This window comes from Hevea brasiliensis, chromosome 1 (genome assembly GCF_030052815.1).
Source record: "Hevea brasiliensis isolate MT/VB/25A 57/8 chromosome 1, ASM3005281v1, whole genome shotgun sequence".
Classification (NCBI taxonomy): domain Eukaryota; kingdom Viridiplantae; phylum Streptophyta; class Magnoliopsida; order Malpighiales; family Euphorbiaceae; genus Hevea; species Hevea brasiliensis.
In genome coordinates, this window is record NC_079493.1 from 24,602,088 (window position 1) to 24,625,898 (window position 23,811).

General features: G+C 33.6%; 3 protein-coding genes across 4 annotated transcripts; 1 reads left to right on the top strand and 2 right to left on the bottom strand.

Annotated features, from left to right (window-relative positions):
• Positions 1-6,022: 6,022 nt before the first annotated feature.
• LOC110670772 (uncharacterized) lies at positions 6,023-10,026 on the bottom strand. The gene is made up of 5 exons (XM_058144760.1): positions 9,867-10,026; positions 8,055-8,227; positions 7,579-7,677; positions 7,343-7,494; positions 6,023-6,520 (listed from the first exon to the last, which is right to left on the bottom strand). Exons 2-5 carry the CDS (start codon positions 8,223-8,225, stop codon positions 6,133-6,135), a joined length of 810 nt encoding a protein of 269 aa, XP_058000743.1. The 5' UTR covers positions 8,226-8,227; positions 9,867-10,026; the 3' UTR covers positions 6,023-6,132.
• A 743-nt stretch (positions 10,027-10,769) lies between these two features.
• On the top strand, positions 10,770-19,604 carry LOC110670763 (uncharacterized). Of its 2 annotated transcripts, XM_021832931.2 has the most exons (7): positions 10,770-10,936; positions 11,690-11,799; positions 14,349-14,498; positions 14,603-14,841; positions 15,588-15,698; positions 16,088-16,132; positions 19,292-19,604. In XM_021832931.2, exons 1-7 carry the CDS (start codon positions 10,834-10,836, stop codon positions 19,449-19,451), a joined length of 918 nt encoding a protein of 305 aa, XP_021688623.2. In that variant the 5' UTR covers positions 10,770-10,833; the 3' UTR covers positions 19,452-19,604. The 2 variants fall into 2 exon arrangements, with proteins under 2 accessions (XP_021688623.2, XP_021688624.2); XM_021832932.2 differs by lacking the exon at positions 14,349-14,498.
• A 547-nt stretch (positions 19,605-20,151) lies between these two features.
• On the bottom strand, positions 20,152-23,559 carry LOC110670762 (probable fructokinase-4). Its single transcript, XM_021832930.2, has 4 exons — positions 23,047-23,559; positions 21,778-22,110; positions 20,633-20,749; positions 20,152-20,513 (listed from the first exon to the last, which is right to left on the bottom strand). Exons 1-4 carry the CDS (start codon positions 23,458-23,460, stop codon positions 20,382-20,384), a joined length of 996 nt encoding a protein of 331 aa, XP_021688622.2. The 5' UTR covers positions 23,461-23,559; the 3' UTR covers positions 20,152-20,381.
• Positions 23,560-23,811: the final 252 nt, after the last annotated feature.

Consider the following 23,811-nt stretch of genomic DNA (forward strand, 5'->3'; position numbering starts at 1 on the left):
AATGTCATCCACCAACAAACCCGATGGTCCATGATTCTGTTGGCCATTAGTCAAGCCTGCTTTAAGCTCAGAAGATGGTCGGCTTGCGCCTGCACCTATGAAAAACCAAGTTGCACCGCATGCTGAAGACCAAACAACAGCACCTAACCTTCAGCGATAACCGAGTTCAAAGCAACACTCTGGTGTTTACAAGGTGCCGAGACAATTAAACCAGTTGAGGAAGAAGCTGATAAGAACGAATCATCCCCGTTAAGCTTGATCCCAGAGGAAGGTACTACCCATCAACTCTAAGCTGTTTGTATACGACACGAGCTAACCTCTCGTAAGTTGGCCATTTCATCCATCACCCATTAATCCTCGTTGCCAGTTGAATAAGCTCCATAGTCGAGTTAAAATCGAGTTGATAGCTGTTTGATAAATTAAACTTTAAATTTGGCACTGGATGGATCAGTGGAATGAAACTGGTCTCAAACGTAACTTTATCTGCAAGCCAATTTATATTTTATATTTTTTAAGATTTTTTTTAAAGTCCAAAGAACATATTAAAAATATTTATTAATTTTAAATTTTAATTTTTAGGTGAAATTGAAAGAGATAAGTTCGATTTGATTCAAATTTCCCAATCCTATCCTAGAGGAATTCAATGTTGACCTAATTTACCATAAAAACTTTTCTTTTCTTACTAATCTTCCTAATTAATTTAATTTCAAATCTTAATTATATTTGAACTTGAAATTTTAACAGATTTAATCGAATTAAATATCTGAAAATATCCAATCCGTAAGATCTTAATTGTAATCCGTCAAATGAACAAATAAGAACTGCGCAATCCAAGTGCATGCAACCCAAGAAATCCTGAGACATTGCAATAGGAATTGGATAGCAGATAGTTGGGTATTCAGTTAAGCATACTGTTAGGCGGTGACTTAAATTTATTTAATTGTTAAGGATTGAAGTCTTGTTTTTTCAAAAAAAATTGAAGTCTGGAGTCAGTACTGGGGGACCGACCTTATGAGAAATTTGGTTTGCCCTTGAGGTCTTGGGTTCGAATGCCTTATTGGGACTGACTGAGTAGGATATCCTTTTCAGCTCAATAAAAAAAAGAGAGAAATTGCTACTGAATTACCGACTTAGTAAGCCGATTATGCTTTGGCTATATAAGAAGATTGATTCTCCATTTTGAAGATAGCTAAGTTTTGTTAGAAAGAGAAATTAGAGAGAATTTTGTGATTGGATTTGAGAGTTTGAGTGATTTGTGAGAAAAAAAAATTTAGTGTTTATAATTATATATTTAGTGTTTATAATTATTTTTCTCATAATAGAAAATTTATTTGTGGAGTAGGCTCATGCCAAATCACTTTAAATTTTGTGTTTTTTGTCTTTTGAGTTATATTTTCTTAACAAATAAGCATCACAGCTGAGGTTCATGATGTAAAAAATAGTGAGTACAAAATTTGAAGTAGAGCTATTTAATAGGAAAAATAATTTTAGTTTATGACAAAGCAATGTGAAGGATGTACTTATGCAACAAAGATTAATTAAGGCCTTGAAAGAAAAGCAACCGACGGCTATTAAAGATGATGATTGGGAGGAACTTCAGCAAATGGTGGTGAGTATAATTAGATTAATGTTAGCCTCTGATGTGAAGTAGAATGTATTGGAAGAGACTTCAACAGTTATTTTATGGAAGAAGTTGGAGAGCCTATACATATCCAAATCACTCACAAATCATTTGTATTTAAAGAAGGAATTGTATCAACTTAGAATGGATGCAGGTACTAATGTTAGATATCACCTTAACTGCTTCAATAAGTTAATTACTTAATTGGCTAGTGCTAGTGTGAAACTAGATGAAAAAATAAAACCCTTTTGCTTTTAACCTTTGTCCCACAATCTTACAAAAGCTTGGCAATGTCTCTAATAGTTGGAAGGAGACATTGAAGTAGAGGAGATTACTATAGTTATCTTGGATAACGAGAAGTTCAAAAAAACTAGTAACAGTGATAGGGGAGCTTTTGTAGCAAGTTCTAGTCGTGGTAAAAGTAATATACGTAGAAGCAATTTGAGAAGAAATAGTAGATCAAGCATGAGACCATGAGTAGGCTTTGCAGATAAGGAATGATATTATTGTTATCAAAATGGCCACATTCTATATAGTTGTAAGAAGATAAAGGAAAACCTTGCATAGTTCAAAGAATTCAACAAGAGTCGTGGAAAATGAGGGACTACTACAATTGCAGCTGATGAAGAATCAAATGTGATGTTTTAAATGTGGATGATTGAAAGGAAAAGACAAAAGATCCATTACAAGATGAGTGGTTAATGAATTATGCTTGTTCTTTTCACATATGCTCAAAGAATGAGTGCTTTGATAAAATTGAAGTAAAAAAAAAAAAAAAAAAAAAAGAGAAAGTGAAGCTAGCCAATGGCAAGAAGACGAAAATTGAAGGTGTTGAAAGAGTGAAGATCAAGCTGCATGATGATTGTGTGAAATTATTTGATAAAATAAGATATGTTCCTAAGTCTAAAAGAAACTTGATTTTTTTGAGAAAATTGGATTCCTTGGATTATGGGTGTTCCATTTAAAGTGAAGTCATAAAAATTAGCCGATGTGCTCTTGTGATCACAAAGGGTGAGAAATTTGGTATAAGAAATCTCTAAAAATTGAAAGGTAAAACATTGGTTAGAAATATGCAAGATGAGGCAATGGGTAATATTGACAAGGAGTGGAAAGTATGGGTAATATTGACAAGGAGTGGAAAGTATTAATTTTTGCAGAAATTATGAAAGTTTAGTCTATATGACTTGAAAATAAAGACAGATGAAGAAATTAATTTATTAATACAAGAGAATTTATGCCAAGATGGAGATTTGTCAAGGCAGCTACTTAAATTTACTTAGTTGTTAAGAGTTAAAGTCTTGTAAAGTGGGTCAAAGACTTACAAGTAAAGTAATAATTAAAAAATAAAAAGGAGAGCAACTTGTCCAAATTTTTACTGAATTGTTGACTTAATAAGCCGACCATGCTTTGGCTATATAAGGAGATTGATTCACCATTTTGAAGGTAGCTCAATTTTGTGAGAGAGAAAGATTAGAGAGAATTTTTTTCTAACCTTTTGTCAGGTTTTGGGTGTAATTGAGTTTGAATAATTTGTAAAAAAAAAAAGTAATTAGTATTTATAATTATTTTTTTTATAATAAAAAATTTATTTATATAGTAGGCTTATAATAAATCACTTTAAATTTTATATTTTTTATATTTTGAGTTATACTGTCTTTTCATATACATACATCTAGTATTTGGTTACTTTTCAATTCATCCATGCAAATGGTGCAAGCAGATTTCAAAAGATCTTTCTGATATGATTCAGAAAAAAAAAAAAGAAAGAGAAATTCAAGAAAATGAGAGAGAATCAGAAAGAGAGGGGAGAAGTCATGGAAGAAGAATGAAAGAGAAATCTTATTCCATAGCACCAAAATTCTAGAATGATTGCAATCTCAAGAATCACAGCTAATATAACTGATCCATACACATGGCTTAATCATCTTTATCTCTCTCAATTCTTGCCAAGTGCAACTTACTGTAACAGCAAAATCTTATCCCAAGAACTGGAACTTGTACCCAAAGCCTAATGACATCGTATCACTTTCCAACACAATTCAAGCAACCTAAGTGACATATTCCGAATATCCAAGTGATAATAGAGTCATAAAAATCAAAAACTTAACGAAGCAAACATGGCCTAAAACAAGGCCAGTGTCAGTTCTCAAGCAAATTAAGTTGAATCAGTCCTACCCCACATTCTTGATAAGCTTGACCCACCTAAGAATCATATATATATACTATTTAGGCTTGTTTCAGGACTATGTGCTCTGCTGCAACCAAATTCAAGGAGATTTTGATAAAGCTTCACACGCAATTTAAAAACATGGTCATTGAGTTGATTAGATGCCAATGGCGAAAAGCTTCAGGAAATGAGAAAATCTGGAAAAGCCTGTTTTTGGAGCAACAAACTTCCTAACAGGGCATCTTCAATCAGAATTCACTTATAACATAATGGCTTCATTTAGAAAAAATATCCTTGGCTAGGAAAGAATTGAATTGAATTGTCACATAATTATATTATTTTTAGCCTAATTTCTATTTCTTTTAAAATGAATTTCTTTTAAGTTAAAAATTTACCTATTAGATTTCTAAATATGAGAATTGATAAAAAAAAATATATATCTATAGAATTGAATTCCTGTAAAATTCTAGCTTCCAAATAAGCTAACACAAAATAAATTCAAAGCATCAAAATCTCATTCAATCAAGAAATGCACAAACTTTGATCCCTAGCTCACAATCCGAAGTACAAAATTAACAATTCATATTCAAATCAAAGTATACAAAATTGCAATTGAAATTCACAACACTTCACATGTTTTAGATGTTCCAAAATTGCAATTCTCTACTAACAAAGTAGAAACAAAAAATTCACTCTAAAATTTTGACTTAAAAAATTACAGCAACCAAAATTAAACTAGCAAAATCAACAGTTAAGCAATTTATCAAAAATTGAAGTCTGACACTTTGGAATTACAATGAAAAAGTTCAAATCTCCGTTGGAATTAAGAGAATCTCTACTTGAGTTTTAAGAGCAATTATGAGGTGTTGTGTTTAGGATAGCAAAAGGATTGGAAGGAGGTTTTTTAAAGTAATGAAAAGTTTTTCAAAACCTTGAAATTGTGTTTGGAAGGATAGAAAGTTTTTTAAAGTATGATTTTTGGAAATTCTTAAAGACTTCCAAAAACATTTATTTTTTCACCCATCAAATTAAAACCATGAAAAATCTTACTTTGAAAAACTTTACTTTATAAAATATTATTTTACTCTACTTCCTCCTGAATAGAGTGTTGAGGGACTAATAAGAGCCACTGCTATTGCTTCCACTAAGCAAGGATTAAAGATTGAGTTGCAATAATTTCAATAAAAAAAAAATTAGATTGAAGCAAACAGCGGCAAACAACATAGGAGGAAAGTATGGTGATTGCGAATTGCAAAAAGGAGAAGGAAGCTGGGTTGGGCTAGCGGTGGTTGGTGAGTCACAAGAGCAATTAGGAGGTGCCATTGTGATACTATCTTAGGAGAACCACACCCAAAAGCAATTAAGGTGGGAGAACCCAACTCCATATATATTCTACATTCAAATCGCATACTTTCGATTTGTGTCAACATCCTCATTGGTCACAGCCATATAAGTCACAATCACATTGATTACAGTTAGTATCCTACATATTGGACCACCTGTTCTTATATAATGGACTTAGGCCATGAGCTACCACTCCCGAGTGTTGAGTCTCGCAAGATGAAACTAACTCAGATATCATTGACACCAACTTAAGAGAACCACACCTCAAAAGCTAGCTATTGCAATAAGAGAGCCCAAGTCCATATATACCCCACATTGAAATCTCATTGTTTCGATATGAGACACAAGTTTTTTTAACAATGAATCATAACACATTGACCTCATCGAATTGTCGGCTCCATACTAGGACTGACGATGGTGCGAATGGAGCTGCAGCGAGAGAGATTAGCAGCAGGACCTAAAGCTTCCAAGTTTCAATTCACACAAAGCGGTACCATTCGATTAGCACAAGCGGTTGCGGGCGGATCATGACAAAAAAGGGAAGTGGGTTGGTGGACGGGTCTTCAGGGTTTCCGAGGTGAGGAAGGGGCGGAGAGGGAGGGGCGCTATTGGTGAGCGCGGGCGGTCACCACAAAATGGAGAGGGGGCCTTGCCTGATTATGGATTCATGAACTGAGGAAGGGGGAGAGAAACAGTGAAAATTTTTGAGAGAAATAGGAAGAGAGAAGCTTGACATTAGAATGAAGGTGCTACGTCCACAAATTAAACCGTAAATCTTTTGAAAACACATGCGAAATGTTCTATATCCTTGTCAAAAAGTTCTCGTTCACCACAAAACCCTCAAAATCTAAACGTTGTTTAACAGGGCAGTGGACTAATGCGATTCATAATGCAAAAATAATCACCTGTAAAAAAATTTTAATTAAAGCAGAAAATTCTCTATGAAATTACAAAAGCTCTAAAACCCTTAATTGTTTCTTACAGCATCAAGTAATTCAGTTTAGAAAAGCCAATTAATGGTAATGTTGCCAAGCCATGTGAATAGTGGGAACTGTGCCAAAGCAATGAATAGCAACAGATAATGATGCCGGCTCGAATCATAACTCCTCACCTCTGCAAAAAGGACCCTCTTCATTGTCTTCACCAAGAAAACTCCCATACATAAGCAGGTCCATGGCATCAAAAAGTAGTATGAGTATTTGAATAAAATCTTTCCTAGGACAGCCAAACACATCCCGGTGAAAGTATACCCAGCATATGCAACAATGTCCAATAAGGGTGCCTCTCCACTACCCAATGAAAGCAGCGTTACTTTGAGCAATGCAACTTGCATAAACCAGCCAAGTAATCCCTTCACAAACAACCAATTGAGCGCTTCTGGGCTAAACCTGTATTCAATAGAAAATGAAAAATGGAATTAAGATTAATAAAGCAAAATGTCATGGAAAAGACAGGAGAAAAAAAAAAAAAAAGATTGCAGAGCTAGAATTATGGACACTTTCAGTAGTCATGGCAAACAAATCAGCAACAGACAGTAATAAGTATCACCAAAATCAGATATAGAGTAATAGAAAATCCCAAAATATGCAGAAGGCAAGATCACCTATTGTATTCAATTTATACTTCTTTTGATTTTCTTTATGACATGGGGAAGACCCATTAATGGAAAGGAGAAACTACTCCAGGCTTTGTTGCCTTACACACACACACACACACACACACACAGAGAAAGAGAAAGAAAGAGATCAAACCACAAATCACAAAAATGAATGGGCATATACAAAGACAAAAAATTGAAGCAGAAAACAGACAAAGAGGCCAGTAAGACCACAACACCATTATCAACACTGCCACAATTGACACCACGCACTGTTGCCATGAATGCTACCAGCTGCCACTGCCAGTAAGCCAGTAACTTGATCACTAAATGTTGTTCTCTAATTGCCCTTTATATTTAGTATTCAGGAAATGCCAAAACAGCAAGTGAAGTAAGAACAACATTAATGAAATGCCATCCAAACATTGCCACAATCCTATGGTTAATTACAATTGCAAATAAGCAAATCTCAGCACAGAATTATGAAAGAACAAAAACAGAAACATATGAAGAGGTTCATACATATATTTAAGAGAGGAGACGATAAGCTTGCAACTTCATTTAGTAATCGTTGAAACATAGACTAGCTGATTAGAGAACATAGCACACTTACTTTCCGTTAAGTCCTAACGACAAGCCAGCAAGTACAACGTATGTACCAAATGCCATGAAGGGAATGTACAAATCTGGTGCATTTATATCATAAATTGGGGGTTTGTAGGAAAGCCTGCCCCCTACTGGCTCAGTTATCCGTGTCCAGTGTCCCTGAAGGAAAGTACAAAGGAACAAAAGATAAGTTCAATGAAGAAAAGTTGGAACAAAAAGAAAAATATGTGCAGTAAGGCTTACCCTGTGCAGGAATGGAAATAGAACAACCTTCAACTTGTTTCTCACATATTGGTCATTCACTTGGAAATAATATTGGGGATCAGAGAAGTATCTACTTATCTGTTCATTTTGAAAAAAAGAAAAAGAAAAAGATTAACTAAAGTCACATAACTTCAAATTATAATACTAAAAAGAAGCCATTGCATGTCCATAAAACAGGGAATATTTGGTACTATTTCAATCAATGAAAGACTACAGCACAAGGGCTTCGAATCTTTTTCCTATCAAACTTCAAAATCATAATAGATTAATTCAAAAAGTTTTAAGCAGCAATTAGTATGTATCTGTCATTCTTAACAAGCAATTAGATTGACTTAATGAAGAATTTCACACACAAACTATATGTTTTAACTTTTAACCTAGAATTACAGCATTCAGCTTATACCAAAGCTCAATGAAAATGGTGCTTTAAATCATAGCCACAGCATGCTGCTTACATTGCTTTGTACATATTCAGAGCTTGATCCTAGAATTTTCTCTCCATATGCACCAAGTCCTCCTCTAATAAGCCCTGAACCAGCTCCATAGAATGCATTCCCAAATGGATTAGGCTGAGGATTTGTTGGAGGCCTTGGCGCCCCAGGCTGGGCTCCCACATTGTTATACATTTCTGGGATAGAGAAATAAAAAAGGCAGTAAAAAAGTTATAACAAGTTTGCTTCTAGAAGAAGTACCAATTAGCAAGCCAGGGTAAGCAACTAGCATACCAAAACTTATGCAATGGACAAATTTTAAGCAATACATAAGGTTTAGGGTCAACATTTAAAAGAGGGAGACTGGTTAAAAAGAGTTGAAGTTAAAGTCCAGTAAAATGAGGAAAAAGAGGAATCAAAGACTATCAGTGAAGCTGTAAAAAAGTAATTGAGGTACTGTAGCAGACTGGCACCGATGGAAAATAAAGAGGAGAAAAGATAGCAAAGAGGAAAGATAAAAACAAACCTTACAAACCAAATCAAAATGTTCAAAATTTCTTATCAAAAACCAACAAAAATAATAAGTTACGTGTGTATCTGTAAAGACTTAATAACTGCTTCTAATCCTAATGAGGTTAGTAATCATAAAGCAGGAAAAATATAAAGCAATATTAAATGGGCAGCAAACTTTCCTATTTCACAAGAAACATGAATTTTCATAATTAAGAATTTAATCACCATAACATCTAAATGTAGTTTTCCTTGGTTGCAGTAATAACCCTACTTGCTAAAGTTTTCATATCATTTATATACTCTCTTTTCTAATGACAAAATATAAGAGGCACTTTCATGTTTATCTTCAACATATCAAAATCTAAATACTAAGTCTTCTCCTTCAAGACTACAACACTGTTTCTCATACATCATGACCAAGTACTAACAATATAAGCAATACTCCATCTCTCCATGCATGCAAAGCAGTTTCCCCAAATTTCAAGGATTCAATCCTACAACCAATACCACTGCTCAACTCATGAGACCATTGAAATCTCTATCCAAACTACTGCGATTGCACGCATCCAATTATGCATAAAAGAACCGCAAAACAAGCAAGCATTGCAGTAAGCTTGGTGTTTTCTAAGTACAACTTGCAAGACATATAGCCTCACCTACATCTACTACCAAGATCATCACGCAACCAATAATTCTAAAAGTAATCCTTTATTTTGTTTCAACTAATAAATATGAAAAATTCAACCTTTAAAAACTTCTTTCGTTTATAAAAAGCCACCAAAAAGACACATTCCGATTCACAATTGATAATATTCTATTTGCCTAATAAAAGAAGCCCATATTCCAAAACCACAAAAATCTGTCTAAGAAAGTTGCACAGCTACACTGACAGTAAAACCCAACCCACAAGTTGCGTTTAAGAATCCATCTTGTAATTTCACAGCTTGTTTAAAGAAAAAAAAAATAATTAAAGAACCCATATTATTCTAAACTTTGAACGCCCCAAAAGAAAGAAGAAGAAGAAATAGATTACAATACCCTTTTGCCCATTAATTAAATACCTAACATCTTTAGGCATATATGCGGAAAGGGTCAGAAATTGAAGAAAACTAAAGAATTCAAGGAAGCCATCATTTCAAATCTACACTACTTCCCTACCAATCTACCACAAATCCAAATCCACTTCGAGTTAACACTAAAATCATACATATTCGTACATTTCAATCCATTTAATCTATATGCTAATATGCATCATGCATATGCACTCATGCAAATAAATATACTCTGAGACAGAAGAGGAAGAGATGGATCTGAAAGTAGGACCTTGGATTGATGATATGAGTGATGGTGGATTTCCGATGAGCAAATCTGAGTTCCGGCTTCGTTGTAGCAATGTGTGTCCTAACGAGGGCACAATAGAAACTGGGAATCCAAGTAACCGGTCGGTTAAAGGATGCAAATGAGGAAAGGAGCGAACAGAACGAAGACATCATGTAAAAGAAATTCTGGCACGTGATGTGCACATGTAAGTCCCTTTGCTGCTTTGCATCACTCGGCCAATCACATTACAATGAAGGAAATTTACAACTAAGTCTTGAAAGTATAGTAAAATGCAAAGGTTTGTCCCTAATTTCTTTATGGTAACAATTTAGTCCATAAATTAAAATTCTCTCAATAAATTAGTCCTTATTGTTAAATATTTTTCAATTTAAAATAATTTAATATTTGAAATTTTATTTTATTAATAAAATAGTCTTTACATTTAAATTTATATTCAAGAATTATTTATTTTATATTTAAAATAATTATATAATTTTAAGGATTATTTTTCAAATAAAATAAAATTTTAAGGGTTAAATTATTTTAAATTGAAAACAATTAAATGATTAAGGATAAAGATTGATTTGTTAATATATTAAAAATTAAACATTAATTTATTATTTAAAAACATACTAAGAATTAATATGTGAGTTTTATTATACTTTAGGAACTTAATTTTAAATTACTTTAAAATAAGAGTAAATTAAAATAAATTTTATGAGCTTTAACAAAATTTACGTATTAATATTTATTATAAGTTTGGTAAAATTTTGATCTTAAATTTTATTTTTTTAATAATTTGATCTCAAATTTTACTTTTATTAATAAATGTTACCACGCTTATACTTGAGGAGCTAATTTAATGGACTTAATTGTAATTTAACCTTTTTGATAAAAAAAACTTCAAATTCTAGGCGAGTCACGTGCCTTTCTCGTGCAAGCATTCGAAGGGAAGAAGGGGAGACGAGAAATGGAGGCTGCAGAGGTGGAGGAAGCACTGAGGGTGTTGGATTCTTCTCTATCCCACATCAAATGGCGCCTCAAATCTCCATCCAAGCATCGACTCCAATTAGGTATTTTCTTGGCATTACTCTGATTACTTTTTTTATTTCTTTTAAATTCGTTTTCATTATCTGGTTTCCAAGGTCTCTTTCGAATTAGAATTTGGATTGCATTTCTGGATTTTATTGTAGTTCATGAGGATGATTGGATATAAATTGTCATAGTGGACCTCGTTTGGTCGATGAGAAAGTGGAGGAAAATATATGAAATGGAAAATTAGAGTCTTTGTGGTGTATGAGGATTAAGGAATTCAATAAGTAAGCTGGAGTTCAGGTAAAACAAATTTGAGTCTTTAAATCAGTTACTCATGATACTAACTACTAGAAAATGTGTTACTCTGTCAGTTTTACTCGTTTCCAGTAGTGGAAGTGATAAGATTCTGATTTTCTTTTGTTTTCTATATTTCTCAGCACCCAAACAAACTTTTATACCTTGAAAATTTTCAGTTCTATCTATATTTATTTCAAATAGTTTGTATTGACTTTTTTGTTATTTGTAACTTAGTTGAAGATTTTCTTTTTCTTTTTTGTTTTAATTAATGACCTTCATGTGATATGTGATATCTATACATCTAGGTTTAAAAAGTACTGGCTTTTTCATTGTTCTCTGATATGAATTGTTAATTGACTGGCTCAATTGTGAAAGTTCATGTTATTATTAGTGACATATACAGGTTTTGATTGTTATATGATACAGTGTTTAGTTATGGATTTGGATCTCTTTATATTAATAATACTCTTAATATATTGGGCTTCCCTTTGCAGATGTTCTGGCATTGTGCACGGAGATGAGGCCAGTAATAATGGTTGACTATGGTGGAAAGATGCCTGAACTGCAGGAGCAACTGTGTGCACTTCTTAAACTTTGCCAACAGGTGTGACTCCATAATGATTCACTATCATTAATAGAGAAACTCAATCACAGTATATCTACATGTCGCTGTATCTTATTGTGGAAGCATTATATTTGAGTATGATGCAGTGTTTCTTCTATATAATCAGGGTAATACAGCATTTACACTCGATTTGTGCATATGGTGTGGTTTGACTGATTCTCTGGAATTATGTTTGGAGGCATATGATTTTGTTATCTGCTAAATTAGATGTAAGATCTGTCTATATGATTTTCTTTCATAATCTCATGTCTTTTTTTCAAAGAGTTAAAAGATGTTTTGCCAATGAGGGAAAACAGTAAAAAAATTTAGAAAAGCTGTGGTAATCATAAGATTAGAATCCTACACTAAGCAAATCACAAATGGAGCCGCATCTACTGGAAAATTTTGTGAAATTCCCAAAAAGAAATGAAAAAGAAAAGTATAGAAGCCCTGTTCATAACCAATTAGTTGGGGATATATTTATTATAATTGTGCAAAATACTATATACTTTGTCCATTTTCCTTTTATTGGTGGTCTCACTTTGGATATTGATTTCCCAATGCAAGTAGTAACTATGGAAGACATTTTCTTTCTTTTTTTGTTTTCTTGAAATTCAATAGGCAGTTTCATATGAGAGGAATGCTCTTTAAATGATTCTTCTTTTTGACAACAAACTAATGCAAACCTTAGAAAATTAATTAACCGGCTTGAGATTAACCCTTCCATCTTGGAGATATGGAAGCAATAGTGGAGCCAAATTATGTTGAGTGGGGTCAATTATAAAAAAGTTCAAAAATATATATCATGTATATAATATTTTAACAATTTTTAATAAATTAATTTCATCAAAATTAATAAAAAAAATGTAAATTGGGGTCAATTTCTATTTTGAATTAATATATATTAAAAAGTCCAAATTTAGATATTTTATAACTATATAATTCATTTACAAAATTTTATTTTTGATCTTTTAAATGATATATAAAGGTTTGAGATATACATAAAAATATTTTATATTTAAATTCTATTAGGTAGCATAAATAAGAAAAGAACCACTTTAATTTGTAATAATCATTTTAATATTTTGATTATGTCTTAATTATTAAAATGTATTTTTTGACATTAATTTTTTATTTATGATTGATTAATACTCACTCAACTCAACTCAACTAAGCCTTTATCCTAAAAATTTGGGGTCGGCTATATGAATTCGCTTTCTCCACTCTAAACGATTTTGGGTTAAATCCTCAGAAATGTGTAATGCTTCTAGGTCATGTTGTACTTATGATTGATTAATTTATTATAAATTTTAATTGTGATTAAAATTTTAATGTATTATGGCATATATTATATTACAGAAATTTATTATTATTATTATTATTATTATTATTATTATTATTATTATTTCTTTTTTTTTTCTTCTAATTATGTTTTTAGAACTGTTTTCATAAATATAATGCTACAAAAATTAAACATTAGTGGAAAGCCTATCGTTAATCTTTCTAACACAAGCTGAAATTATTTACAATCATGTTAGTTGGTGATGATGACGCTAATGGTTATGTTGATAATAAGTTTTGCTTTGTAAGGTGAATTGGAAGATAGTAGCAAGAATTTGTTATTTTTTGAAATGATTTACAATAATATTTTCATATCAAGGATAATTATAAATTTAAAATTATGGTGAGTATTTATTATTTTATGAAATTATTTTTCTTTTTTAATTTATTATTATTATTATTATTATTATTATTATTATTCCATTGTAAAAATTCGCATGCGTTATTTTTTTTCTCCTCTTAATAGATAGTTTATTATTATACATAATATTTTTCTTTTGAATTGAGTAAAATAAATTTTTTTTACCCCACTGACCCAATTTTCTGACTCTACAGTGGAAGGCATTTTATTAGCAAGAAGCATTTGACAATCAGTGAATATTGATCTTTCTAAAGAGGGGAAGCATGAGTATTATTTCCAACCAAGCCCAATATTCAATTAAAAATATATCATTTCGATGACCATATCATCACCTAGAAATAAATTTTGATTTTGATTATATAATTGCAACTATGATAATACATTTCTAAAGAATTTGCTACAATTTCAAATTTAGCAAATATTTATGCTGTTTTCGTCATTATGCATAAATTTTTAATTGTTGTACACCATTTAGTTTTACCCTTAGTTCCTGAAACTGGAAAACACAAATCAATTTTGTAGGCCTTTATATTTTGGTGCTTGCAATTTATTATGACATCAAAACAATCCCGGGCATTATTGTACCTTTGAAAATTTAGTGTAACCCAATATAATGATCAAAGTAAGCTTGTGCTAGTTTGTGGTTGGACAATGATTTTGGAGTTATATTATTAATCCCTTGTAAGAAGTTAATATATTCTTACGTTGTACAGAATTTCTACGAGGATAAAATCATAATTTTAGTTGATGCCTGTCCTTGAATTCAATGCACAGTTTTGTTTACAAAAGTTAGTTTTGGATGCATACTCCATTATGTCCTTTAATACCCAGTTAGCATTTCTTCCAGGAGTCGGCTATTTTTGAGCATCTGAGAGTGATGGTTATTGAAGATATGATATATTTGATACATGTAAGGGGACTTGCAGAGTATGTCAAGTCAAGTTTGAATTCTGAAGTAGAATTGTTCTTTGTAAACCTAGAACAAGATCCTCCAAAGGTTGCTGCCACTTTTTGCTTTTATTTGGTGCTGTTTTTGCTATCACTATTAAATATGTATTTTTCACTCTTTCATCAAGACCTGAATTTTTGTTTTCCATCCAGATGGTGACGCAAGCAGAAGAAAGCTCATTAGTAACAGAACTTATAAGAGTGCAGAACTTATTCTCTTTGTTTTTTCCTCTCAATGAAATGGACAATGATCTCTTGTCTTGTCACATGAAGGATACTGCAGCTAATGCCGAATCATCTACCAACAAACCCATAATTTCTCAGTCCCCTGAGTTTATTGATCTCAGTAGTTGCATGCAGGACACTCAGGTCACTGTGCCAACTTTAAATGGGTAGATTCTTGTTCTGAGAAATGGTTCTATTATACTTGGATTACTGATATGCACAACACTCATGCTAAAGGTGATTCAAAAGATAATGGTATGGTTTCCATAACAGAATCAAGATTCGTGTAGGATTGCTAACTTATGTAGGGAATATCAGCATTTTGTATCATGCTTCTTTAAGACAGTTCTCATTGGGCACTAGTGTATAGGATTCTAGCTTCTGAGTAGAACTTTAGTAGTTCTTCAAGAATAAATATGGAAGAGCAGGTCACATGCTCTGTTATTCAACACAGCAGTAAAAGATGGATATTTGTTGACCTACATGCATATCAACTGGTATGTTATTGTTGCAATATGCTTTATTTCATTTTATCAAAAATACTTATTCTTAGGTCCTGATCTGGTGATGTCTTGTCATACCATGTTCCCTTCTTGCGTTAGGAAATAGGAAGTGTATGTGACCCTGAAAGATTTCATATCTCTGGCTGTTGAAAAGTAAACGATGAATAGAGTTTCCAGATTGAGAAGTTTGTTGCAACAAGTGTGTTGCATCTCTGACTGGTAGAATCCTTTTTTTCTCCATTTCCTTGTAGATCATGACTGACCATATATATTTATGTCCAACATGCTTGTTTCTTTTTGTTAATTATAAATGGGTAGCTTATTTGTTTTAGATTGTGATTAAATTAGCACTGTATTGTTTTAGTACCATCTTGTTATGGTATAGTAATCTTGTATTTAATGTACTTCAGCTGGCTTCTTGGTTATCCGGTTGTGTACTTGTTCAGCAAGGAACACATTGCAGATGCCATTTATAATCTTTCCACCAAGTATCTTCGCATCTTCAGAATTTTAGTCAGCAGGTCTGTTTTTCCTGATTATTGTCTGGATTATGTTAAACACTCCACAGGTCATATAGAATTTAAAGGATGATTTCTAATGGTAACAAATGATGGTTAGTATTTTGAAATGTGTATGCTGTGAAATCTTTATTTTCACTTTCAGAATTTCTTAACTTATTGACATCCTTCACTAAACTTGCTTTTTATCTCATTGATTTATGTGAAGGTAAATTTTGGTGCATTCAGTAAAAGTCTTTTTTAAAGAAAAAGATAGAATCCTTCAGGTCTCAGTGCCACAAAATTACTATAAAATGGCGCTCTTTTGCAGTTTAGCAAATTCTTTTACTTTTAACATTTAATCATGTGTGCTTTCATTAATTTTTGCATTGCCCATTTATGGATTCCTGCAGGAGCATTTCACCCAATAAAGGATCGCAGCCAGAAGAACTGATGAGGTAATATACGTTTCTTGTTGTGCCACTATTATTTTAGGTGGTAAAATTGTTATTTAAAAGTGAACTCATAAACAAATCCATACTTATCAAACGTTTGGTTTGCAGTTGCAATTCTAAATCATTAATTCTATGGAATTGTTATGCTTGAGCCAAATCCTACTAAATTTGATAGAATTTGCAAATGAACACCACATTAGTAAGGCTCAAGTTTGACTTAGACTAAAACTAGTTGATATTATTGTTGGAATATCACTTGTGGGACCCACATCGACAGTGTCCAATAAAATTAAAGGGCATATAAGTGTTGGCAAATAAATCCAAAATGGCTTAGGCCATTTTGGTGATGGGGAGCCAAGTTTCAAGCCCAGTTCAGTGTGTAGCCTGCTAGTTTAATATTCACACTCCATTATCCATAATTCTCAATATGGTATCAGAGCAGGACAGGGCTTAGTTTCAATTTCAGTACACTTTTCCAATGTTACTGCCACATTTCAGTTTTAAGCGTCAACCGAATGTCCAGGTTGTCACTTAATGAGGAGTGTTGAATATCACTTGTGGGAACAAATCTCACATCAGCAGTGTACAATAAATTAAAAGGCATATAAATATTGAAAGCCAAATCAAAATGGCTTAGGCCATTTTAGTGATGGGGATCATTCATCATGTAGCTTGCCAGTTTGATATTTGCACTCCGTGGTCCATAATTCTCAACAATTATAAATGAATTCCATTTTTAGTGTGATAAGTTAGCGAGGGAAGGAGTGAGAAGGGGAAAAGGAAGCCTAAAATAACATGGAGGGAAGCAACATCACAGGATTTATAAGTTTTGAATATTGAGGTGAACCTGATGTCTAACAGAGCTAAATGGCAAAAAGGGATCCATATAACCAATTCCAACTAGTTTGGCATTTAGGTTTAGTAATTGTTGTTGTATAAATGAATTCCATTTTAATAATTAAGATACCAAACATGAGAATTCATTTACAAATGAATTTTATTAATGAAAATTCATTTGCAAATTAAATGAATTCCACATTCATTTGATCCATACACAGATACACCATGTTAGTTTTTAGTCAAAACAATTTGTAGGACAGGCCGAGATTTTTTTTTTTTTTTTTTGAGTGGATATGGATCTTGTGGGGCATATAAAGCAATCATGGTAGTGAGGGAGGGAGTGGAAAAGAGGCGGTGATCATGGATTGTAAGAATGGGAAAATGGATAATGATGCTGATGCAGTCCAAGAAAACTAGATTTAGAGATTGTTTTGATTAATCTTTTATTGTAAAATTAGGAAGATTATATTTCTACTTTTAGGACATATTAGTAGTATTTATATTATTTAAGAATTCTATTATATATAGGAATTACTATTTTATTTGGAAAATTTAGTTGTTTTGTTATTCCTAATCCTAGTAGTAATAGGACTAGTTTTTTTACTATAAATACATATCATCCAGGAATTTTATTAGTAACTTTTATTATGATATTATTCATAATTGAAAATTAATAAAGTTGATCATTTGTTTCTCCGACTGTGTCTTGAGTTTTTGTTTTGTTTTTTTTTTTTTTTTTTTTTTCTTGATCCTTGGGTTTCTTCTTGTTCTACATCAATTTGCTATCAAAGATTGTTCTACATCAGATGCTCCTGTCAAATGTTCCTCTGGAGTAGGGTTGTTTTCTCTCCCTCATTTTCCCAAGGCAAAATTTTCCAAAATTAGGTTCTGTCAAATAGAACAAACCATAAAAAAACAATTACCATATCTAAAATGGTATTCAGGTTTAGATTTGAAACAATCCCCATAAAATTAGTTTCATGGAAGGTGTTTTAGTTCAAACAATTAATAGGCTCTATACTATTTTGAATCTATTTCCAAGTTGTGGCAATGGCATATAATTTTCAATAAAGAGAGGTTTTTTTGGAACTAAAAGAATAAGCAATTACTCCTTGAAAAGTTGGTGTGCCATGATTACATTTTCAAAATGCAAAGTGAGGCAGAAACAGCAAGGCCAAAAGCCATTATCAATTCTCTGCTAACCCTAAGTCGTTAACTGCGTGTTACCAAGAATCAGACCCAAGTAAGTTTGCTAAGCAGTGCAGTGGTTGGAGCTGGTTAAATAAATTGCAAACCTTTCCGTTGTTTTTTCTTATGCTATCATCATCTCTGATATCAGTAATCTCTTCGCTGAATGTCACTTGTGCTAATGATAAATATTAGATTTGAGAGTAAGTGCATCTACTGAGATAATTTTGACATGTTCTACGACCGGAAACAGGTCAAGATGGGGTGGATTTTCCCTCCTCTGCCCCTGCCTGACCTTCAGATTGCTTCCCTGCCTCCACCACCCAAATCAGGGCAGGATTTTGTCTCCAAAATCTTCCTGTCAAAATCCTTGTACCTGTACATGCCAATGACTGTTGAGGTAGAAGCAATGAGTAGTGATCTTGCATAAAATTCTTGCTGAACAGATCTAAACAAGCCACCTCTGCAAATATTGAGACTGATGTGCTTTGTTGATTGAGAACTTGACTCTGATATTAGAGTAATTTAGTGTGAAATCTGTATAGATTTATGAATAGCTGATGAAGGTGAGAGGAAAAATGATTGTAGAAATTGGGAACACATGAAATTTTGTGGTTGAAGACAGGCTGATTGCAATTGAGAAAAGAAAAGGAGAGGCATATCGCATTGGTTTAAATTTGATAGAAGAAGAATATGGTTGTTTTAGTATACATGTTAAATTTGTTAAAGGTAGCCCAGAGATCCTTTATATCTGCAGTTCTGCACCGACTTGCCAGAAATCCTTTACAACTGCACTGAGTTTAGTCTGACTTGGTTGTCCCTTTTCCCTGAACTCACCCTGTCCTCTCATTTACCTGACCTGATGGGAGTAGGGCAAGACTGGTTGCAGATCAATTATCGTATTGCCATCCTAGGCTGTACCTCCTGAAATTGACAATCTTAGATTTTTAACAACTTTCAGAACATGAACACAGGGTTGGTTCCTAAATTCTTAATCCTTAACCTGTAATAATAAAAATCATGATTGCTGTTATTATTCAGTGTTTGTTCTCAGAATATCTAAGCTTGTCACTGTTGTTTCTGAATTATGTTGCTTGATGGATTGTTCATGTTTGTCTCAAAAATGCTCTGCAGTTTCTCAGTGCCTTATGAACTTAGCATGGGAGGAAGCAAGGAACAGTGGGCAGAGGCATTTCTGGCCCAAATGCAATCAAGATGGGAAAAATGCAAAAATATTTGGAGGCCATTGCAGATGGAGGTGAGTGAATGCTATCCACAAGCAATTGTGTTGTAGTGATAAGTGCTAAACCTGCTGTTTGCCATCAAACCAGTACCTTTACCTGTCCACCAAGAAATAGTGTTGTTTCTTCTCACGGCAATTATCATTTTGGGGATAAACTTCCTATGATGTGATTTAATTACTTAGCAAAATAAGAATGCTTTATCACTTTAAGATGTGTAGATATTGCATGAAAAAGTCTGCTTTACATTAGCAAAAAGTCTGTTTTACATTAGCAATGGGCTGATGAAATTTGATTTAATTATAATAAATTTTATAAAATTAATTTTTAAGAATTTTAAATAAATTTTTGTTTAAGCTAAATACTTAAATTTTAAATTTATAAATAAATTTTATAAAATTTTATTACATTTATTTATACCGAATACAACTTTATTATAAAATCCAAATTCGAATTTGGATCTCAACATCTGTCCAACCAAGTAAGATTGGTGGGTAGGTGGAAGATGAAGGAGACAAGGCATCTCAAAGCTTCAACATCATGGCCCAAAGGTCTTAACTTTTCGGTTGGGTGGGACCGTGGACGGAGTTATCCATGCTCTTCCCATTAAATTGCACGTTGCATGGAGAGAGGGATGTTCGTGTTTGATTGTGGAAGAAACTATACTTGGCTGTCAATTTAACCCTTCAATAGTTGATAGATGTAAATGTAAGAAATTATTTAATGATTACTGCATGCTACCACCCACACAAATTTGGTTATTTCTTTACACGAAAAATCAAAAATTTTATTGAGCCATAACTTGAAACAAGTCTTTCATCATTACATTTACCAGAAACTTGAGAAAAACTCTCTTCATTTCGAGTTGGCAAGCAATTCCTACCCACGCCAAGATTAAAACTGAAAAGAAAAACAAAAACGAGAGAAAGGCAAACGAAAAAATTATTAAAATAAAAAAAAGCACGACTTTTTCTTGAAATTGACTATTTTGAGCCCTTGATTAGGGTGAGGGCATCTTGCTCGGTAGGAAGGGCAGGAATAGCTCCTTTCTTGGTGGTTGTAATGGCTCCGCATGCGTTTGCAAACTTGAGTACTTCTCTCAACCTTGGTTCATCCTGAAAAATACATTTAGCAACTTAGACAATGATTTTCATACATAAAACAATGATGAGTGGATCATAAATAGTACGATAGATAATACTCTTTCTGTTGAAAAGTAGTATCCAGTACTTACCTCAAGTATAGATCGATCATCCACAATCTTGCACAACAGAGCTCCTACAAATGAGTCACCAGCACCTGTTGTATCCACTGTTTTGACGTGGAAAGCTTCCACTGATCCGTGGAAATTCTGTATTTGAACCAAATCAAAATTCAGCATTTAAACAAATTAACCAAGCCATTTACTGTTTTTATTTTTCAGAAAGTAACTTCCTAGCAGAACCAGCCAATTTTCCAGGTATGCGCATGTACAACACCCACCCATAAGCATCAGAGTATATAAAAGTGTCTGTATACAACATGTGAGACCAAGAAAGACAAACCTAAAGTGATTTTTTGGTTTACTATCGTCTTAAATTGTTGGAATGAAACAAACTTGTTTGATCTTATGCCAAATAAAGGAGTTTGTTTTACAATCAATTTAAAGAGTTTGGATAGGATAAAATCAAGCTATAACAGTTTCCAGCCACAGGAAGCTTAATGATTATAATAGCATAATGATTGAGTATTTGCCTTCCGCTTCCACTTTTCTGAACCGAAAAGGGAATTACAAAAGAATGACTAATCAAAACCCACAATTTTAGCACCACAACATTCCATAAGAGATGAATTATCTAACAGCCAAATTTGACTGGAACAGTAATATAACCCCAAATTCCATTGTAATCCGGATTATATTAAAATTGCCATGACTTTGATTCTGACTAACAATGGCCACTGCCCAATAGACCAGTGCCCGATAGACATAGGGGCATGGGAAATAATTAATGCATTATAATATGCTGCTGTTTTAAAATTCAAGGTGGGCCAAAGACCCACCCACCACCATGTGTAAAATAGCAAAAGTTGGTGCTTGTTGAGGTTCTTTTTTACCAACATTAAACATTTATAAAATAACATATTGTATTTGAAAAGGAAAAAAAAAATCTGATAGTTGCCATAAACATTTCCTCTTAAAAATATGTTCTTCCTCTTAATAAAACAGGATTAGGTCCCACAAATAGGAAAGCATGCACGCGCTGCTAAGTACACCATAAATAACAATGAAATTCACTACCTACCCATTTCAGCTAGAAGTCAGACAACTGATAAAAATAGCATTCCACCTAACAAAAATTAGAGAAAGATAAACAAAGCAGAGAGATTAAATTAGAATACCTTAGTATAGTATCTGCAACCCTTCTCACCAAGGGTGACCAAAAGCAGCTTCAAGTTAGGGTGCCAAAGTGACAAGGCATCAGCATCATCAATTTTATCACTTCCAGTTAGGAACTCAAGCTCAACATCACTGACTTTGATCACCTCTGCTTTGTCCCAAATGCTCATTATTTGTTCACGAGCCTCCTCAGGAGAAGGCCACAATGGCAGCCTCAGATTTGGGTCATAGGAGAGTAGTGCTCCTGCATCCTTTGCAACTTCCATTGCCTTGAGATGTGCTGATCTGCATGGCTCCACTATCAAGCTTATGGATCCATAGTGGAATACCTTCGCCTATATCAGAACAAATTAATAGTCAGCGCGTTGTTAACGGAAGCATGAATCTTCAGCCGTTTAAAAAAGCGCAAAAATCAAATGCTTTTGGACACAATGAGATTGATTGATCCACTCGCCTGTCCAGGAGGCCCGTGGATACAATTTCATCAAATAGTCTAAAACACAAATTGAAAGATCTACACATTTTAGAATCCCTATTTTGCCCTCCAATACAACACAAAATTTCACTCTTACCACGCCACCAACCAAAACAAAGTGGGACCCATAAATACAGAGCACAAATAGATCTATACGATACTAGATTCATATGTGCGGCCCTTACAAGGCACGTGAGACATCAACTATCTCCACCTAATTCATCGACGGCTAGGAACGAAGGAAAATAGTGGGACCCAAAGTAGCTATATTAGTAATTTAATATACCTCACCGCCGGTGGAATTAGCAGTTCGTCGCTTTGATCCGGTTTAAAGCAAAAACCAGACCGATTCCATCCGAAATCAAAACCAGTTAAAAGCTATTTGACTTTAAATGAATCAAATCAGTGAGTTAAGTTCGGTTCACACCTTTTTTTTTTTTTAAAATAAAAATTTAACTGTGTCTTGATTTTTTTAATCTCGAACCAAAAAACCGGAATCTGGAATCGACCTGAATCGGGCCGGTTGGCCACCCCACTCATCCCTCCCAGTCTCCGTTGCTTTAAAATGCAAAATTTTACGATTATTGAAAGCATGAGATCAGCCACTGGGATCTTGCCCCTAATAGATCTGGATTCAAGCGGGCCCCACTCCCTAATTATTTGGGCATGACGTGGCAATACCATGAATCTTTTCATGCACAAGGGCGCGTTGGCGTCACTCGCTCCAACCCTCCCCAGACACCACCGAAATCAAAATCCACACATCACAAGTAACAGAATTTGATAAATCGCTTACAGATCTAATAAGTTCAAGATTGAGCTCTTCAGGTTTCAAGAGCATATCAGCGCTAGGGTTCCGGTAGAACATGAATTCACGCTCCCCGTCAGCGCGTAGTGTCACGAATGCCAAAGCAGTCCTTGCTCCTTTGTCAAAGTTGATACCGTCACCGATCACGCCGTTTTGCTTCAAGATCCCAGCCAGCATGTGACCGAACTCGTCATCGCCGAGCTTTCCGACGAACGCAGCTTTCCCACCAAGCCTAGCGACGGCGATCGCGACGTTGGCTGGGGCCCCACCGGGAGCCTTCAAGAAACCAGGGGCTTCGGCGAGGGAGACGCCGGAGACGGTAGGGACGAAGTCGATCAGCATCTCGCCGAAGCTGACGATGAGGGAAGAGCCGGAGCCGCCGTTGTACACCACTGACGCCATTGGAAGAAGATTTTACTTGGGTGTAGAAAGAGAAAATGAAGTCTTTTTAGGAAGAGAGAGCGTTTTTAGAGATTTCGAAGAGAGGAGAACGTTGACAGAGGAGCGTTTTTATAGAGGGAGAATCTGATTTTAATGTTATAATCAATATTTTTAATTAATTAAAAAAAATTCTAAATTTTTAATTAGTTTTTATATATTTTATGAATGTATATTTGGACTCACCAATAATAATAGATATATATTTATATATTGTAATTTTTTCAATATAATTAATTTTAATTAAAATTAAAATTTAAAATTTTATAATTTAATGTTTTAATAATTAAAAAAAATAAATCCATTGAAATAATC

What these genes read in the sequence shown, in the direction of transcription:
- LOC110670763 (XM_021832931.2), top strand. Translation starts at nt 10,834, where the DNA reads ATGGAGGCTGCAGAGGTGGAGGAAGCACTGAGGGTGTTGGATTCTTCT. An exon ending in TTCTTAAACTTTGCCAACAG is followed by an intron (nt 11,800 to 14,348) that starts GTGTGACTCCAT and finishes CATTTCTTCCAG; the next exon opens with GAGTCGGCTATTTTTGAGCA. An exon ending in ACTGTGCCAACTTTAAATGG is followed by an intron (nt 14,842 to 15,587) that starts GTAGATTCTTGT and finishes AATGTACTTCAG; the next exon opens with CTGGCTTCTTGGTTATCCGG.
- LOC110670762 (XM_021832930.2), bottom strand. Translation starts at nt 23,460, where the DNA reads ATGGCGTCAGTGGTGTACAACGGCGGCTCCGGCTCTTCCCTCATCGTC. An exon ending in ATCTTGAACTTATTAGATCT is followed by an intron (nt 22,111 to 23,046) that starts GTAAGCGATTTA and finishes GTTCTGATATAG; the next exon opens with GCGAAGGTATTCCACTATGG. An exon ending in ATGATCGATCTATACTTGAG is followed by an intron (nt 20,514 to 20,632) that starts GTAAGTACTGGA and finishes TGTATTTTTCAG; the next exon opens with GATGAACCAAGGTTGAGAGA.
- LOC110670772 (XM_058144760.1), bottom strand. Translation starts at nt 8,225, where the DNA reads ATGTATAACAATGTGGGAGCCCAGCCTGGGGCGCCAAGGCCTCCAACA. An exon ending in CTGAATATGTACAAAGCAAT is followed by an intron (nt 7,678 to 8,054) that starts GTAAGCAGCATG and finishes CAAAATGAACAG; the next exon opens with ATAAGTAGATACTTCTCTGA. An exon ending in TATTTCCATTCCTGCACAGG is followed by an intron (nt 7,495 to 7,578) that starts GTAAGCCTTACT and finishes ACTTTCCTTCAG; the next exon opens with GGACACTGGACACGGATAAC.